Below are 18,891 nucleotides of genomic sequence, written 5' to 3'. Positions count from 1 at the left end.
CGGGAAAAAAATCAAAGGAATAAAAACTGAGTCGAAAAAAAAATCCTAACCAAATATGCTGAAAGTTCAGTTAATGAAGGCCGGTGTTCTTGTAGCGTTGGCGAAAAATGAAAGATTTTAATATCCAAAGAGGTACGGTTGAGTAAAGACATTGCTCTTCTTACTGGCATTACCATTGGCATGTTGGTTCTGCAAGCAGAAAGATAAAACAGCTTTAGCTGTCAATGTCTAAGGTAGTCATCAGGAACTTAAAGAAAAATACTCTCCGTTACATTTATGTTGATCGTTATACCACGGATCAATCGGAAAAAATACACAAACAAGTATGCATTTTATCTTTTCTCTAAACTATTGTAGCCAAGCATTCCCAGTATGAAGTCAAACGGGTACAACCACGGATAATATCTAATAATATAATAATACATTTTACGCGTTTTCAATTTTTAAATGATCTTTTTTTGATTCTAAGATACACAATAATATAACTATATGCCCAATGATCTAAAAAATAAAAAAAAACATTAAAAATATTTGAAGCATTTGCCCGTTATAACAATATTTATCTTTTTGTAGCATCAAAAACATTTTCTTTGCAGGAATCAAGCATTGTGAGCTAACTATATATTTATTTGAACTAATACCTTCTAGGTGGCGTTGACCTTGTAAAGAGGCTCAAAGATGGCTAAAATTTGTCATTTCTGTTTTTTTTTTTCCAACAGACTAAAACATAAATCTGAAGAAATAGAGTTTAAAAGCTTGTTTTACAAAATAGGCATACATAATGACCACAACTTAAGACAAAATGGTTAAAAAGCACCTTTCAAAAATCAATTCGAAAAATGTGCTTTTTCATATTTTTTTTATAAAAGATTTTTCGGACTTCCTATATATTCAACTTAATATCATTAAAAATAGTCTGTTGGATGAAAACGAACTAAAGGGACGATAAAAATAATAATTTTGATATTTGAAGCACTAACTTTATAGGACATTATTATCTAATATATCACAACGAAATAACTTTGTTTTTTTGTATGTACCTATCAATTTATTAAAAAAAAAATAATTCTAACCAGTTTTGGCAACATGCTATTCCTTCTTCAGTTTGTAACTAACCTTGAAGAAGGCGTAGTGTTTTGCCAACACCGCCACCGCGCAGTTTTGCCCAAACTAGATGGCTTTAAATTATTTTTAAAAAGTGCTGCATATGAAAAAACAAAGACAATAGAAACACGTTTTTTCAACCTTCTATTTTCAATATTTCTTGGGTGTCTATGGAAACCTAAAGTGCATCTGTCAAAATTCGTGAAAATTGAAATTCTATTTAATCTGTGCGGAAAACAATCAAATGCCAAATTTATGTATGTGTATTCTCAGTGCTTATCTCTGTCACCGAGCGACCTAAGAAGTGTTATTATAATTATAAATTGAAGATTCTTTTGGGATGCAGTGCGTACTTTAAAAGTGCATAAACTCAATCTATAAATATGTCCAGCAATTCACATGGCGGAGATGTTTCCGCCGAAACAGAAAGTCAGGTTAGTTGGCCGTACTTTTCAATATTAATAACTTAATTCAAACTTTTTTAAAACCAAACACGACTGTACTATTAAATATAAAACATTACCGTGCACTATAAATTTAGGTCGTCACGTGGATAAATGAACTTGGCTTCGTTGACAGCCAAGAAAAACAGGCCCTTTTGAGGAAGATACAAGAAATTTTAATTCACCAAGGCCCCCAACTGCTTCCCAAGTACCTGGATAATGTGTTGATCTACAGCGCCGACAAGAATCAGGATATCAGGAAATTGGTTGTCGGATTTATTGAAGAAACATGGTAAGATGCTTATTTTAATTGATGTATTTCTACTTTTACAATGTTTGTATTATTTTTTTTGTGCAAAATAATGTTCCCCTCACTGGAGTGTCCCGTGCCGAGGGAAACATTTTACAATAAGTGAAACATGCCTTAATTAGTTATTTAGCATAAAAGCGTAATTAACCTAATTATCATAGTAAAAATAATAAGCAAAATAAACTCAAATAATCATAAAAAACATAGTAAATTCATATAGACTTCTAGACAAAATTTCATAATCAGGAAACAATTTTCACCTTTTTGGCTAGATCCACTCATCGATCCGTGCGAAACCCACCTTCACTATCCATTTCTTAATAGCAATTTGTACTGTGAGTACTTACTAATTGTCTTTATGGACAATAGAAGCAGATTATACACTGTAACCGAGTAGTAGGCCCTTCCTCTTTGACCAAAGGTTCCATTTATTTTTAATTGTTTTTGCAGCATCAGGTTGGAGTATCTATTAACTCTTGTATTTGTGAAATGAAATTGGTACCTGTATACATTCGTTGTAGAGATCATAAAGCTATTTGCTACTGGTACGGTAGCAAATATACTGAATTAGTACCAGGTTTGTAAACAGCGCATTCAGTAATCATTTGGAAATATAACATCGACAGGTTAGGTTAGGTTAGATTATTGTGATGGGATTCAAAATTTTCATGAACGGGTTCGCCCTCTCCTGCCCCTACCACCCCTCCCAAAAATAAAAGAGTTTTTCATTATTTATTTATTTGTTTTTTATTCTGCACATAAACAGATTTAAAAGTTAATCAACAATAATTTTACAGAGTTGTACAGAGCAACTGCGTTTCTTAACCACTGTTAGCTATGAAAAGGGCGCTAGATTTTCTTTTGCATTTTGTATGTATTAGATTTCTCTATTTCATTCTGGCCCTATTCTTAACCACTGTTAGCTATGAAAATGGCGCTAGATTTTCTTTTGCATTTCGTATGTATTAAATTTCTCTATTTCATTCTGGCCCTGTTCTTAACCACTGTTAGCTATGAAAAGGGCGCTAGATTTTCTTTTGCATTTTGAATGTATTAAATTTCTCTATTTCATTCTGGCCCTGTGGGGGGACCAGGCGGATTATTATTTATTTATTTTTGCTTTATTAAGCTAGTTCATAACATCTTAAGAATTAATATAAACTTTTAATAATATTACAATTTTTTTATCAAAATTTCTCAATAACATATTTTTTCAAATTAATTTTAAATATTTCAATTTTTTCTATTTCCTTTATTTCTTCAGGTAACTCATTGTACAGCTTCAATCCCTTGTACAATGAGTTTTGAGATTCTGTTTTTTTTCCTCATTGGTAATCTTATCTTTTTTTACCCCTTGTTTCATATGTATGACATTGTTGGTTAAATTTTATTATTGTTTTTATTTTATTCATCCCATATAATTATTTAATGTAAAAAACTTGCCACATTATTTTTAATTTGTTGCTTTACTGTGAGCAAGCCAATTTCTTTGTGCATTATTTCTACATTAGAATGGATATTTCTTTCGAGTATAATCCTCATTGCCTTATTTTGAAGAATTTGTATATTTTGAATTTCTCCTTCATTACATAAAAAAAGAATGAAAGAACAGTAATTTATGTGTGGACATATTATTGTTTTATATATAAGAATACTACCTTTTAAATCTATTACATTTCGTAATCTTCCCATAAATGAATTTTTTTAGAATTTTTTTTTTGTTACATATTAGTTATGGAAAGGAAAACATTATTTACTTGTACATTTTTTGAAGCGTACATCTTTCACTATATTCTTTATACTAGGTGCAATCACTTAACTGAATTTTTCCACTAATTTTTTTCATCTTTCCAATAATTTTTTCGCTTTGTTAGGTTCAAATATTTTTATAACTTAAATCGGAATATTGTGTGACAACAAAGGACCGGCTAGGCGAACTCTGAAAATTTTAGGTACCGGTTCTAGCGAACCGGTGCGAACAGGCTGAATCCCACCACTGGTTAAGTGTAGTTAGAATCTCAGAATATTTTTTTGTCAAAGAAAACTTCCAAAGAAATAAACATTGTTTTGGAGCGCACACACATACGTCTAACTTTATTTTGACTGGCATTCTCTATGCTTAATTTATCTTGAATTCCAAGTAAACTGGGTTTAATTTGATATTTGTAGTGGTTTTGCTCAAAATGATGCATTGAACTAATTACACCTAGATGGCAATATATATAACAAAAATTAAGACCATATATTATACAAATTGCCACAAGAGACATAAAACCGGCCAATGACAGGTCATAAGCTCTGTAAATGCCTAGACTTTCACATTCCTTTCTAGAGAAAATTTTCTCCTTCTCTGTTGTAATGTTCAAACAAACAAACAAACCATCATGCCGTTTCCCTGTAGGGGTAGGCAGGGAGGATAGAATGCCATGTCACTCTATCTTGGCATACAGACCTCGCTTCCTCTACATTCATACATCTTCTCATGCACGCACGCCGATTATTCCTACTTTTGACATGTCCATCTTCAAATATTTGATGGACTTGATCGTGCCATGTCTTTCTTGGTCTTCCTCGTTTTCTGCATCCATCAACATTCGTAGATCCTTTTAGTCGTTCTTTCGCTGTCCATTCGCTCTACATGTCCAAACCAACGCAGCACCCCTTTCTTGATTCAGTCGATAATGCATGTCTCAGCCTTACAAAATTCACGAATCTCGACATTTGTGCATCTATCACACATCGTTTCACAACACATTCGCCTGAGAGATCGTATTTCGACAGCATTCAACCTACTTTCATCATCATTGCATCATAATGTTTAATCTCAATAACTCCTTAGGGGGGTGAAATCCAGTCATTCTCTACAAACATTTGGACAAACTCAAAATATTGTTGATAAAGAATTTACTCAAGTTATTTTAAATTAAATTAAAAGTATGTAGCACTCATAAAAACATAAAAGAAAACATTTGACAGGTGCTGAGGCGCAGTCGGTTAGACAGCCGACTGTGGAACTGGCCTCACGGGTTCGATTCCCGCCAGTTGCGACAAATAAATCCGAGAAAGATTTTTTCTAAATCGGTCTGGGTGTTTAGATGTATTTTTCATAACTTCCTTCCATATTATCCTCTCTTTCCCACCTGCTGACAAGCTTCTGAGATAGAGGCTTAGCGGATTAAAATAAAATGTGCCTAATAACCACAATGGGGATTTTAACAATATTTTTTAACAATTGATTCAATTCATTTTCGTAGCAAAATAAAACCAATGCTGTTGCCCCAGATGACAAACCAACTGAGGCTACTTATAATGGATTCAAGTGTTGCAGTTCAAAAGAGAGTAATTCAAGCTGCTAATATTGTTTATAAAAATGCCCTCATTTGGATATGCACTTCCAAAGTTACCACCACCGATATGGAGAGCACTTGGACGATGCTAAACGATTTAAAAGTAAGTGTGTCATTCACAATCAATTCTATCTTATTTTAATAAATAAAAAAATGATACTAATCGCTTTATTTGATGATTACTGATTGTTTCTAGTTACAAATTCTCAACATGGTCGACAGTGATAATGAGGGGATTCGAACGAATTCCACTAAGTTTTTAGCGGGAATCGTAATTTTACAATCATACGCTGACGAGAATGCTGAGAAAAATCCAGACGACTTTTCTTTAAATGATGTTCCCTCTTCTTTGAAATTTGCGCATCATAAGAATTTGGAAGATGAATCTATGTGAGTATGCTTAAGAATTTCATGATTATGTATACAATTACGATTCAATTGTAATATAATGAATTATTTATGTTTTTTAGGCATATCTTTAATCTGCTGTTGAAATTCCACAATTCTCAGCATATCTCAGGGGTTAACTTAATGGCCTGTATGACTGCTTTATGTGATATAGCTAAAATCCGACCAAAATTCTTACCTAGAGTTATACAAGCTCTAGAAGAACTTCATAGCACTCTTCCACCGACTTTGTCTCAATCGCAGGTTAATTCTGTCAGGAAACATTTGAAAATGCAGATATTTATCATAATCAAGCACCCATCATCCACGGAAATGCTCCCTCAATTAGCGCAAATGTTGCTCGACTTGGGAATGACTCCTCAGGAAATAACAAAAATCATTCCGAGGGAAAAGAGAAACAAACGTTTGCTAGATCTCAAAAATCCAGATTTTTCTGCTAAGCGTGCTAGGATTGATTCTCCGCAGAGCAACAGCCAAGGAAGCGATCGAAGTGACGCATCATCCGGTATAGATTTATTACCGGAAACAAAGCTAGAACAATCGACTCCGACTGAGAAGAGTTTGTTAGAAGGCTTACAAAATATTAATTCAGTTATTAATTTAGTTATCGACACAATGAAACATCTTCCCGATGAAAGGCCGATTGAATTTACCCAGTTGTACGAACCTATTTCAAAGTCCGGTTGCATCTTGCAGAAACCTGCCCTAGCTAAATTATTACTAGCGATAATTCGAGAGGATCCCGCTCGAGAATCACTTTTGCCGGATCCGAAAGATGAACAAGAAAAATTAAGTCTTAAAAATGCGCTTGCAAAAATCGCCACAAAAAAACGGATGGAGAGCGCTGTTTCTAAACTGATGGAAGAGACACGAAACGAAAATATGGTTCATGAAGCCGCAAGAGAACGAGAGATATTGAAGAATGTTGAAACAGAAAAGGTCGTCTATCCCCCTACTCCATCTATACCCAAACTGAAACAGCGAGTTAAAACAATTAAACTGCAAGAAGTTACCAAACCCTTACCGCGAGATGTGAAAGAAAAGATTTTAATTGGAGCTGTAGAGAGAATCTTAAATGCTGAGCGTGCAGCTATGGACGGTGGACAAGTTCACGTTCGAGAAAAAGTTATCACAACATTTGCTGTATCGTACGGATCTCATGTTAAGGAAATAGTTCTTACATTTATACTCGACGACATAGTTTCTCGAATAGATTTAGCTCTTTCATGGTTGTACGAGGAGTACAGTTTCGTGCAAGGCTTTAATCGTTCTCTATTAAATACAGGAAAATACACCGATAAGTCCGGTATAAATTACAATAATTTAATATGCGCTCTGATCACCAACATTGCCGAGTTGAATGACCCGTCTCAAGAAATATTGAGAGAGTCATTATTAAAAAGGGTTTACCTCGAGGCTCCCCTGATAACTGAGGATGCTATCCTGTTTTTGAAACACGCTTGTACTGAAGAAGGAAAAACTATTCTCGGATTAAATTTATTGAGAGATCTGGTTATATTTCAACCACCAAAAGCTTCAAAATATGTTTCAGCGTTATTACCTTTAACTAGTAAGTCAAACCATCTAATAATCTCTTGTATATCTAGTAAAAATCTTTTATATCTAGTAAATACCTTGTTTTAATTAGATATTTAGATTTATATATTTTTTTTTTTTATACATGCACATAATATTCAGGAAAGGTTTGTAAATAACAGTATTTAGTTTGAGAATTAATTAATTATTTTTATTTATTCAAACGAGTTTACCTTGGATTCATTTGATTTTATGTTTTATTTTAATTTTTTCCTTTTATTATAAAATCCTCTCTTAAAATTTGTTTTCATATTTTAAAATATTATGGCAATTATTTTTTACACACGTTAAATTAGTTATTATTTCCAATGATGTTTTTCTTTCAGTCCATGAAAACTCAGTAATACGAGAAGCGGCCATTGAGAGGGTTCTTCATCTATACAGGCAAAATAACGAGTCTGTGAAGAAAGCCATAGATAAACATGCAAATCTTTATCTCGGTTTCATAGCTTTACTAGAACCACCAAAAGATCTCTTTGACTATGAAAGTGGAAGACCAGAAAACTGTCACGTTTGGAATGATGATCTATATAAAGTGTGCTTGCAACTTTATCTGTCGTTATTGCCATATAATGAAGGTAAATATAGTGTTTTTAGTTGTAAAATGTAACGTCCACATACTGTATTGTTTATATAAAATATAAAATATGTATTTGATTTAATTTTTTTATCAAAAGTAATGAGGGAAACATTTTACATTATTTTGAAACATGTCCTAAATACAAATTAAACAAAATTTTACTTTAAACATTTATCCTATAAAAAATTACAAATAAAAAAGATTTTTTAGCTATTTCTAAATACCTAGACTTCTATATTACTTTCTACAAAATATTCTTCATCTCTGTTGTCATATATTAAGATATATTTTTATTTCGTTTTTTTTACAAACAGTTCTATATTTTAGTATGAAATTATTTGTTCACTTTTATCATTTTTGGACACCCTTTCTCACCAAAATCTAACTGTTAAATACAGAGAACATTTACGAGAAGGAAATATGGAAGTCTACGCATTTACAGTGGCTGGTTTAACTGGTCACTTTACACACTTTGTAACATTCCCCATTTTTGCTGTGTTTGAGAATCCATATTTCTTCATTTCTTCTGTCCGTTGATTTTTGAGTTAAATAGCTGAAATGATGTGGATGAGATTCATCTCTGTTGTAATGTTAATGTTAATTACTCCCTAGGGTTTGAAATCCAGACTTTGTCTACAAATATTTGGACAAATTCTAAATATCGCTGACAAAAAATGGTGTTTGCTTTTTCATTTTGCCCAATCAATTGTTATTTGATTTATTATTCGCCAGAGGACGCTCTGTATTCATTTTCTAATCCACTAGTTTTATATAGATTCCCTGGTATTAAATACTTATACTTATTTATGCAATAATTTATAAAAATAAAATAAAAACAATAATTTTAGGCATCCACTACATATATGCAAATGATATATTTTTATTTCACAGTAGAATTCAATAATTCATTCCTTTGCAGAACTTCTGCACGATCTCTGCCGTGCATATTCTGGGGCAAGTGCGGAAGGTAAACGCTGTGTTCTGCGGCTTCTAGAATCTCCGATTCATCTCCTGGGTCCAGAGAATCCGACTCTTCTGGCCTTCATCGAGGAGTGCCCCAAGGGGGTAGAAACCCTGGTGACCAGAATAATTCACCTGCTGACAGAAAAAAGTAATAATACCAGTTTAAAACCTACATAATAAGCGCTACAGCTGTAGAGACGCCATTTCGATTTATTGCATAGAACAAAACCGTTGCAAATGTTTGTTTAGTTTTTCGTTTAAGAACGGAATAAAAGAGAATAATTTGTTGTAAAATAATGAAGAATAATTATCAGGGTCAGTATTAAATATTATTATTCATTATAGGCAGGCAGTCTTTGCTGATGCGCCTATATCTCGTGTACTGCTTTTTGCCTGTGTTCTTTTTCCTTCGAAAAAGCATCCAAACTGTTTTTGAACTAGTTACCCTTACCCTGCTGGAAAGGAAGTTTTTCTTGAGATTGCGATGAAATTGGGGACAATAGAGCTTCCAGTTATGACCCCGTAAATTTGTGTTGGGATTCAATTGATACATCTCATGCAGGGGGCAGTCATAGTAATTATTGAGTATCTTATAAGTTTCTATCAAGTCCCCTCTCTTCCGTCGTTCTTCCAATGATTTAAGTCCTAGTGCTTTTAATCTACCGTGGTAAGACATCCTTTTGAGTCATTTGGGGATTTTCATAGCGCATATTTCGAATTTTTCCAGTAGCTTGATGTCTTTAGTGAAATAGGGACTCCATACTTGATAATCCATACTCTAATAAATAAGAAATAAATAAGAACGCCTTTCTCGAAAACAGCCATAAATGAATCTTTATAAAACTTTTCCCTTAAGTATGGGTGTAAACATAAGTTGTGTTCAAATATTTTTTTTTTCCAAAAAAGAGAACAAATTTGTCAATAATGTATTCTTCATTATTTTACAATAAATTAGTCAATTATGTATTTATTTTATTAACATATACGGCAAAATTGCCTTTTAAAAAACTTATAATATGAACATATTTGGCTAAATTATTTTATAATATATTCTCTTTATATGTTTTCTTCTTTATTCCCTCGGTTAGATGCGAACAGAAGGTGACGAAAATGCTCATTTTCGTTTTCTTGGCATTTCATTATAAAGGCTCGTAATCAAATAAAATAATATATGTAACGTAAAAGCAAACAAAATATCTTGTAGACCAGAAAATTATCTTTTTAACACTTTGTATCCTGGAGCCGTGTAAACGCGTGATTATATAACCATGCATTGTGTCCCGGTCCCGTGTTTTCACGTGGTTTACCAGCTGTCTAAAAAAGTGCATTTTATTTACATTTAGTGACTTTTATTAGTACTTTTTTGCTGCTGGTAAACCACGTGAAAACACGGGACCGGGACACAACGCATGGTTATTATAATCACGTGTTTACACGGCTCCGGGATACAAAGCACAGAAAAAGGAGTGAGGTCCTGTATATGTGCGAACATTGCAATGCGCAATGTGGCTCTCCATAAAGGCCAATGTTGACAAAACTATCATACGAAAATTAATTATTTTAAATAAATCTGAGAAGTTTCAATTGATATAACCTAGTATTTTCATAATTATGACACTTTTAAGAAACCCTTCACAAAGCATGAAATTTCACAAAAATGGGCCGGGCACAGGGTAAATTCTATGTGTTTTCGGCCGGTGCTTAAAGTGTTATTGACATATAACCTTTACCTTTTTGTTTTTCTTTTGCTGCTCATTTTTAATTTTCAGACACAACTAATGTTGTATTTTTCTTTCTATTCATGAATGTGATTTTTTTATGATGGCTATGTCTAGATTCTGACTGCACATTCAGTCATTTTACTGGTATAAATGATTGTGTTGGTGTTCCCCCCTGTTTTGTTATAATTACAATGATTTAATTTGTACAATTTATGTTTTCAGCCCCCCCCACTCCACATTTGGTTAACAAAGTAAGGGAATTGTATGCCAAGCGGGTGTCGGACGTTCGGTTCCTTATTCCCGTAATAAATGGTCTCTCAAGAGAAGAGGTAAAAATATTTTTTTTTATATTTATTTATTAGGGTATTAGGGAGAAATTAGTTAGGTAATTAATTAGTTTTGTTGTTTAGCAATAAGAATTTTCCCAATGGTATGATATAGAAATAGATAGAAATAGAAAACTGGGATAGAAAGTAGCATATATCGATTGCCAGTCCTCCAACTATCGCTATGAAAAAAATGCGACCATCCGTTGTTAATCTATGGCGACGTAGCATAGTTTTTCTATTCACAAATACAAAATCTTACAACAAATCCAAAACAAAAAACAAACCTAACTAACCGTTGATAAATCAAGTTAATTATATAAATTTAAAGAATTAATTTCAAATTGATGATTGAATTTTGACATCCCGCTTTACCGCCCACTCATTTTCAAATGATGTTGCTTATTGTTGAAATCTTATATATTTTTTTCATTGCTCTTTTTTTTAATTCGAGATGAAAAATAAGTATCCTATTTTACTTCTCACCTCTCCGGCTATCCCTGTGCAAAAAAAAGTCAATCGTCCGCTCCGTTACACAAACAAACAAATACAGCTTTGCATTTATAATATTAGTATTTAGCAATTTAAGCTGTTTATGTAAAAATAAATTTAAAAAAATTATTGGTGAACCTTAATACAGATGTAAATCTATATTATTTTTACAAAGAACAGCTATCTGATAGTTTGAGATGTGTTGACTATCAAAGTTAGTAATTTTTTTGTAATGGCTTGGTTGCGTAAATGTATTTGTTTTTCTAGGTACTGTCCGCCTTACCCAAACTGATCAAGTTAAATCCAATAGTTGTCAAAGAAGTTTTCAACAAATTATTAGGAATTCATAATGACGATAATCATCCGTTGCCTGGTAAGTATTCATATATACTGTCATATAAGGAAACTTTCTATTAGGTTATAAAATTAATAATAAACGTTTTGTATATTTATGTATTTTAATTTAATGTGTAAACCTGCTACTAGTTTTTTAATTTTGTATTTTGGTGCAAAATCCAATAAAATTCTTGAACACAAACTGATATATTGCTTGTTTTATTATTTATTATAATTTTTATTTTTTTATTTTTTTTTTTTTAGTATACATAAGAGGTAAAACTGAGTATTAAAAAATAAAGTATAATTACATAGTAATAAAATATATAATAACAGTAAAAATAGTAAACAAAAATCCCACAAAGGCATGGCCTGTTCGTGGGTATACAAGAAATGTTTATGAATTTTTGCTCCTATAATAAATAAACAGTTTTAATGTTTTTGTGTAACATAAAGAAAAAAGAAAATATCCTGTAAAAGATTCTAAGGTTTTTTTTAAATAGTAATTAAAAACGAAAATAAAAGTATAAAAAAACATTAAAATATTCCTTATTATCAAAGGGCAACAAAATATATCATAGAAAAAAGAGTTCATATCTTTAGTTCAAACTATATTAATGTAATTATTTTTTTTAATGTACAAATTTTAACCAGTCTGTTTTTTGGTTGGATGTAAGATATTGCTTTCAGGAATTAGTTGGCCAAAGTGCCTATATTTTTGTACTTGTTTAAATAAAATACAAATTGGCGGCCTCCGTGGTGTAGTGGTCAAGACGATTGATTCGCACACGGAAGGTTCATTCCCGGTGAGAACACAAAAATTAAATGTGATTTTTCTCAAGCCCGGGTGTTCTGTGATGTAATTCACTACTGTAATTGGGCCTCCTGGCCTGTTGTTGTGCAAAAAAATATTTAAAAAAAAAAGAAAGAAGAGCAGTGTAAGACGGTAGAGAATGAGGAATTTTTACAATAGAATTGACCAATCAGGAAATCGCTTTTGATAAATTACATAAGCGCGGTAAAATGTACATAAATAAATTATTCACTGACAAACATCTCGTTTTAAAGTAGGAATTTAAGTATATGTTTTTACTGTCCTCGAAATGTTATTATATAATATTAATTGTTCTAGTGACTCCGGCCGAATTACTTGTTGCTCTACATCTAATTGATCCGGCGAAAGCTGAACTTAAATTTGTTATCAAAGCGACTTCACTGTGCTTTTCAGAAAAGCAAGTTTATACTCATGATGTAAGTAAAATTTTAAAAATGTATTTATATTAATTGAATGTATTTTTTTTCTAAAAGCATACTATCTATTTGAAATGTATACATTTATACTAAAAATTACATTGATTGTTTTGATTTTGCGAACAAAAAAAAAAGTTTTGTATTTGCCCCTTAAATTTCAGCCTATTTTACATTATATCAGGTTGGGGAAAAAGTAATTTTGTATTTTTCACTTTATTTCAATGCTTTATAAAAAGTGTTACAATCATCAGATTCAAGTCAAATATGCGCCATTCTGTTCGATAACTTGTTGCTAACAAGAATCCAACTTTATAATGCCCTCTCATAGAAGCCCTTGTCCCTATTGTCAAAAAACTCAAACAACCAATTTTCATAGGCCTCGGTTGAGGCCAAATTTGTACCCCCAAGCGTGTTGGCCATAGACAGGAACGGGTGGTAGTCCCTCGGTGCCAGGTCTTCCCATCAGAGCTCCCAGAGCTTCTGGCGCGTCATCAAACAACACCAGAACGAAATCGCTCGAACCACTGTTGTGCAGCACGAACCGAAAGAGTATCGGCCCCGTATACATTGCAATTTTTTTTAGTAGCTTTTGACGCGTTTTCTCCTTTCAGGTAGTAAAAATGTAAAATATGGCGAATTTATTCCTTTGAGACTTCCATACTCGACGCACGATACTTCACAACTGAACCGACCAAGCGCAATACTGTCAAAAAAGTGTTTGTATTATACACTCACACCATTACAACGCCGTATCGTATGATCCGATGGGACCAATAATGAATGAGATACACTTAGTTGAAAAAAAGGGCGCGAAATATGAAATTACTTTTATCCCAACCTGATATTATGTGGTTTAAATCCCAAGCAATAATTTGACAAAAAACAGGCATCCAGGGACTACGACATAAAAACTATACTAAGGCTGAAGTCCTCTTTTATTAGCTAGATGTGTATTCCAAATATTTTCACCAGGTTTTGGAGTCAGTTCTCCAACAGTTGGTGGAGCAGCCCCAACTTCCCGTGCTCCTCATGAGATCGGTTCTTCAAGCTCTCACTCTTCACCCCACCAAGCTGACATCTCTCGTAATTAATATTCTGCACATCCTGATCTCAAGACAGGTAACTGCACATTTACTAATTAATTATTTTTTTAAATTAAAAAATCATATTTAATAAATGTATTCCTATGTGGGCTCTAATAATAACATTGTATATATATTTCAGTTATAAATTGTTTAACACACACATTTTTATATTGTTAGCTAATATTTCAATATTGGCGCCACATATTATGTTATGTTCATTTCTTTCGTTACTCACCACTAGAAGTGACAATGGCGCTCCATTGCAATTAATAATAATACCCCTGCGTGGTACGACGCAGGAAGATAACTTAGCGCTGAGGAAGTATAACACGGGCAGAACAAAAACAAACTTTATATCAAATAATGCGGGGTGGTCCGCTGTCATTTGGGTAATATAAACATATTTGAGTGAGTGACCGTGGATCGCCTTGCTGTCGCTTCTTGCTGGGCTGTCTGCGGGTGCGATACCCTTCCGTTACCATACAGATACAACTTGCATCTATCATATACATATAGCACATTGTACTCTACTATTTAGGGATTCAATTTTTTAAGTTTTTATTTTATTGAATATAATATAAAGTTACAACATGTTGACAAAAAGAAATACATAATAAAGCAAAAGTAAACCAAAAACGAAACGGAATACCACACCAAAAAAGAAGGAACCTCTTGTGCTTGCTGTGAGATTACAATATTAATAATTTAAGTACAAAATACACATATATTTCAAAAAATATATGAAGGTATATAAAACATTTTTTTATAAAAAGTGCATATACATATGCATGCAAATGAGCATGCATGTGCATGTATAATTACACACGCATATACATGCACACGCACACTCACACTCACTCACACGCTCAAACACATTCACCCACATACATCATATAACATGGTGAAGAAAATTCCAAAATAAGGTTTTCAAGTTACTTAACAAAAGAACTTCAAGTACTGTAGAAAAAACATTGAAAAAAAGAAAGAAAACAAAAAAAACATATTTGGTTAATTTTAGAAAACTTAAATATAATTTAAAAAAGTTAAAAAGAAACATTTAATTAAGGAGGTTGATAAACAAATATTTTTACCTTTAGTTTGAATTTTGTAAAGACTGATACTTTTTATTGCGTCAGGCAAATTGTTTTTTTCTTAAAATGCCTAATAATGATTATTATTAAAGATTTTTACTTATATGAAATTGAAAATTATTAACTCGTTTATTAAAAAAAGTTTTTTTGTATAAGTGAAATCACGGTCTTTAAAACGGTTTTCTGATATGTGGAGGAAGTACTTTCACTATCATTACTACGTCTTTTATTGCTTTTTGTAATATCGATATAAATAAATATTTAATAATTTTGATTTTATTCACATTTTTTTTTCTTTTGATTGCACACTGATATTAATTATAACTCTATTTTTACTTTTATTTACACGTATTTTGATTTGAGGTATATTTATTTATTTAACTTTTTATACATAATGTTAATTGTACATTGGCGGGCTTATTGCCTAATGGCAATTTCTTCTAACCAACCAATAAAATAAGTTTTGTTTTTATAATTCAAGTTGCAGAACATTTTATAAAGAGAAAAAAAAAAGGGTAGAAATAAATTCAAAAAAGTGTTTTATTTTGGATACTTTACCAAAAAGTAATAATATAATCACAAAACAAAAATACTGTGCAGATATTTAGCCGAGAAACAAGCCACTGTCGCGGGTTATTAGGCACCTCTACACCGGCCAGCTCCCGGTACTCCAACATCTGTACAAATACTTATATGCATTTATGATAATGTTATAGATAATAATTTATTAAAATGCCATATGGATATAAATAACTATATAGTCATTTGTCGTCAGGTTTGGGAGCAGAAGGTGATGTGGGAAGGCTTCATAAAGTGTTGCCAGCGCATGAAGCCCCAGTCTTGCGGGGTACTGGCCTGCCTCCCCCCCGCCCCCCTCCGCGCCGCCCTGGAGACCTGCCCCGACCTCCTGGTTGCCATGCGCCTCGCCCTGCCCTCTCTCAACAACCCCCTGCCGCACGTGCCCTCCGTCATGGCCGACTTCATCGTCACAGAGGTAAAGCTACTACAGAATTCAACAGAGATGTCCACAAACAAAGTTTAGGCATTTGCAGGGCTTATTCTCCGTCTTTCTTCTCTCTGCCTACCCCTACGGAGAAATGGCATGATGGTAGTAGTAGTGTCTACAAAAAAATATAATTAATTTGTACCTACATGTAAGTACAGTAAAACCTCGTTTTTACGTTCCTCGTTTTTACGTTTTCCCGCTTTTTACACCGAAATTTTTAGGTGCCATTTTTTTTCCATACATTCTCATTCAATTTTCCCCCCAATTAACGTTTTTCATAACACTGGTTTTACATCTGTCAAAAGACGAGCCGCGCGTCGCCGCGGGAATGGAGAATAAAATCGAGGTAAATAAAAAAATGTGTAAATTATTGTCTCAAATTAAACTCAAAGTAGGTGCAGTGTAATTGACCATTTTGTTTAAGTGTCTAATTTTGACGTTTTACTAAATAGTGACATGCAGTTGACGCATGTTTAGGAAGAATAAAGTCTTTACATCAATAAATTACGATGCAGAAAGTTAAAAAATATGCCAATATAAATGTTATTTGATGTTATACACACATAATGTGAAAAGGAGATAGTTTAAACAGTTATCATAAAAGTGTGAAACAGTCCGCGATGTAAATGACAGTTGAAATTTTGTACCTAGTACCTAGATAAAATTATTTTTGCATGTATTTTTTAAATTCAATAAAAAATAGCACATTGCAGTTTTGTTTGAAAAAATACAAAATATTTTTAATTATATCATTGGTAAATATGAATAATCTCCCATCATGACAGTTCTTACAATTTTTCTGCAGTAAATTTAGTATAGTCCTGTACAATAATTATATTTTAATGAAATTGAATTTTTTCCATACATTTTTCATTTCCTCACTTTAAAGTTTTCCTCAGTTTTACACTTTTTTTGTTGCTCCCTTAAAAAACGTAAAACATGGGTTTTACTGTACATAATATGTAAGTAATATAATACATAATTATAAATGGCTATTTTTTCTGTGGTTCTGTGGAAATCAACTCAAACAACAATTATTATTAACTTTGCGATATACGTAACTTTATTCTACACTATTTTAATACAACACTTGTAAGCAACGGCCGATTCCTTTTAAAATGAATAATGCCAAAAACGGCCACTTTGAATGCCACATATTCTATGTGATACATAATATGTCAACGGTATCCTATCAAAGAAAAATAGTCTTTTGCAAATAATGTTCGAAATACTAGTTTCCAAATAGAGAATCCTCAAATCATATTTGTAATCTACAAGTTTGTTTTACTACTAAAAAAGCATGACTAGGTTAGGTTAGGTTGTAAAATATAGTGTACTTTTTAGTATGAAGAAATATCCTGAGGTAATCGGCTAGTTTCATTGTTCACTGATAACGGGTGGGCGCTGTGCACGCTTTATAGATATTTTTTTGTATCATCATGTAAGTGGTTGGTGGTGGTTTATAATAAATAAAATTATTTTATTTATTTTATTATAAACATAGTTAATATATAACATCATTATCGAAAGTCAAATATAATGGTAAGCTGTGCATAATCACTTATTTGGACGATTCGCCCCTGGTACAATATTTAATACATAAATTTCTATTCCAAGTGGCCGTTTTTGATATGTATCTTTAGTTTTTTTGGTTAAGAAAATCGTTTTTACTATCATAACCATTCAAAAATCCCAGTTTGAAAAAATGGTGATTGTTCGACTTTGATACAAGGGTCCTCATAATTCATATGTAATTAATATGTAATTAATATGTAATTAATATGTATATATTTTTCAAAATGTATATTTCAATATTATCACATTTATTTTTTTGCAATATCTATTGTATTCTTCCAGTAGCCTTTAATGAAATTAAAATAATAAAATATAAATTTAATTTAATTGTTAATAAAGTGGGTATAAGCCCACACACAAGCCATGCCACCTTTTTATGATTTTTTTCATTTATTTGATATTGTATTTTATAATATTTATTGTAAAAAGCAAAAAATCTACCTTGGCAAACAAATGTTTTTTGCAGGAGTTAAAACTAGCAGTTCACAATGGAGTTCTAGTGCCAACCCTAATGTATGGGAGAAAAGTATGGAATTAAAAAAAATATGATGAAAGTAGGTTGCATGCAATCTCTCTGGCGAATGTGTGGTAAAATGGTCGAGATCCGTGAACTATGTAAGGCTGAGACGAGCATTGTTAACAGAATCGAGAAAGGAGTACTGCGTTGGTTTGGATATATAGAGCAAATGGACAGCGAAAGAACGGCTAAAAGGATCTACGATGCGAATGGTGATGGATGCAGAAAATAAGGAAGGCCGAGAAAGACATAATACTTGAAAATGGACGTGTCACGAGTAGGAATAATCGGCATAAAATAAATGTAGATGTTCAAATATAGGTAGAATTGTCAATGTTACACAGCTAATGACAGGTCATAAGATCTGTAAATGTCTAGACTTCCATATCCCCTCTCAAAAATGTTTCCCCCCCCGTTGTAATGTTGTATGACATGTTATCAATTTTTTTTTAGGGAATTCCCCCTGTAGGAGTGCCACCTCCTGAAAATATGGACTTCCTGTCGGAGAGCACGAATTTCAATGAACCGCTGCCGCCCGGAATGGAATAATGAACTAAAAACGTTGACAGAAAAAACAAAAAAATCTAAAAATAATACATTTAGTTTTTAATTTATCATGTTTGTATACTTTTGAGACAACTACATTTTTAACTTGTAAAACTCCACAAAAAATAAATAAACAAAAAAAGTAAATAAACATCACACATTATAAAGAGTTATTTATTCATGTTTTATTTTTG

The 18,891-nt window shown here is 32.4% G+C and overlaps 1 protein-coding gene across 1 annotated transcript; it reads left to right on the top strand.

The window, feature by feature from the left end:
• Positions 1-1,274: 1,274 nt before the first annotated feature.
• Sym (symplekin scaffold protein) lies at positions 1,275-18,870 on the top strand. Its single transcript, XM_088235179.1, has 13 exons — positions 1,275-1,538; positions 1,646-1,839; positions 5,112-5,307; positions 5,401-5,594; positions 5,675-7,182; positions 7,535-7,786; positions 8,708-8,899; positions 10,695-10,801; positions 11,558-11,663; positions 12,759-12,877; positions 13,850-13,996; positions 15,829-16,047; positions 18,605-18,870. Exons 1-13 carry the CDS (start codon positions 1,488-1,490, stop codon positions 18,698-18,700), a joined length of 3,381 nt encoding a protein of 1,126 aa, XP_088091305.1. The 5' UTR covers positions 1,275-1,487; the 3' UTR covers positions 18,701-18,870.
• Positions 18,871-18,891: the final 21 nt, after the last annotated feature.

The sequence above is a fragment of the Micrasema longulum genome, unplaced genomic scaffold, assembly GCF_059751315.1.
Source record: "Micrasema longulum isolate JH-2025_06_02 unplaced genomic scaffold, ASM5975131v1 h1tg001342l, whole genome shotgun sequence".
In the NCBI taxonomy this organism is placed as follows: domain Eukaryota; kingdom Metazoa; phylum Arthropoda; class Insecta; order Trichoptera; family Brachycentridae; genus Micrasema; species Micrasema longulum.
Note: the sequence above shows the minus strand (reverse complement) of the source record. Positions and strands in the feature narration are given on the sequence as shown.